Genomic DNA, 1444 nt, shown 5'->3' with positions numbered 1-1444 from the left:
CTCTCTGTTTACAAGTCTAGTAGCGAGAAACTGTTTTGATTGGTTGTTTCGGAAATGTGGTGTGTTTAATGAAATGGGAAAAATAGGTTTCACAGTGCAGTCACGCACTTCCTGGTCACAAAACATTCTGTAAATGCGCACATTATAGCAAAAATTATTCATCATTAAATGTGGTTTTAACATTACTTTTATAAAGTTTGAAGTCCGTGCGGTGTAATCCAGCTCACTGTTTTTTACAGAAGCCCTGWGAAAGCATCACAGCTTTGCCAATCTCAGAGTGTTYAAAGAAAAAAATTCCTGTATCRGCATCGTGATCCGGAACATCACCAAAATTTAAAGGTGTGTTCCCTGGCCCAGTACCCACATGTGGTAAAAATGTCATGACAATCTGTCCACAAGTTTTTGAGTAATGTTGTCCAAAGAAAGACCGACAGACAGACAGACATACGCAACCGAAAACATTACCTCACCCTTGGCGGAGGTAACAAAGTTCCAACATAAATGAAAAACTTTAGATTGGGAAAGTCTCACTGAAGCTAAATCACTCAATCATCCTCAAGAATAAAGCAGCAGAGGTATTCTCCAGATCAAACACAAATAATAAAAAAGAACACATACTTGAAAGAATCAAACTTACATTCGACTGCTGGGTGGAATCTTTCGGCCGTCTCTGAACCAGGTGACCTGCGGCTGGGGGAAGCTGCGAATGCGTGGTGCAGGAACAACGGCTCCCTCTCCCTGAGAGACGGACTGAGTGCGTTCGCCCTCCTCGAAACTGCCCATAACTACAGAAAAACAATGAAAACCAATAAAAAAGGAGTAGAGTAGAGCAGGAGTGCAAACACAAGTCGGAAACATACAGTTTTATTTCTTTCTCTGACTTTCAGTGACCTCAGAGCTGCTTTGTGCTCCAAACATGTTACATTGAGTCACTTTGATGGACAGAGCAGTGTTGCTATGGTTTCTGCAGCAGATCAAAAAAAAGGCTTGAAGGAAGCACGATGTAATGAGTCACAAAGGGACATTAAGGGGATGCTAAATCGAGTAAAAATCGTATTCTTTCATGCACTGATTAGTGACTTCAGAGAGCTCTGTTAGAGCAAAGACTGAAGGTTTTTACATAAACATCTACCGCAGAGAACCACAGACGAGTTTCAGCTTCACAGTGATCGTTTGATKGTAAAGTGAAAATAATGTTGTGATTATTATAACTGTTGTGATTGTCAAAATGGTGATCCCCACCCCAAGTGGGTCCAACCTGCTCTAAAAACAACCAGAAACAAAAACTCACACTCCGCGCTCTAATTTACTCTACTTAATAAAATACTGTCAAAGCTGTCAGGTTAATTTATCAGGATTTTGACAAACATTTTATTAAAATGTTTAGAAAAAAATCAAAACAAGATCACTGTATCTATAAAATTAATCAGTATATGGTTCCTTC

The 1444-nt window shown here is 39.7% G+C and overlaps 1 protein-coding gene across 1 annotated transcript in view; it reads right to left on the bottom strand.

Annotated features, from left to right (window-relative positions):
* The window catches only part of LOC106535223 (protein sidekick-2-like), a gene marked incomplete at its 5' end in the record, with an annotated part of 434350 nt that overhangs the window by 118153 nt on the left and 314753 nt on the right, over positions 1 to 1444 (bottom strand). The window contains 1 exon segment of the mRNA XM_014032179.1: positions 638 to 785. Within this exon segment, the coding sequence (XP_013887633.1) occupies positions 638 to 785 (148 nt within the window).

The sequence above is a fragment of the Austrofundulus limnaeus genome, unplaced genomic scaffold, assembly GCF_001266775.1.
Source record: "Austrofundulus limnaeus strain Quisiro unplaced genomic scaffold, Austrofundulus_limnaeus-1.0 Scaffold7, whole genome shotgun sequence".
In the NCBI taxonomy this organism is placed as follows: Eukaryota; Metazoa; Chordata; class Actinopteri; order Cyprinodontiformes; family Rivulidae; genus Austrofundulus; species Austrofundulus limnaeus.
This window is presented reverse-complemented; position numbering and strand designations above follow the sequence as displayed.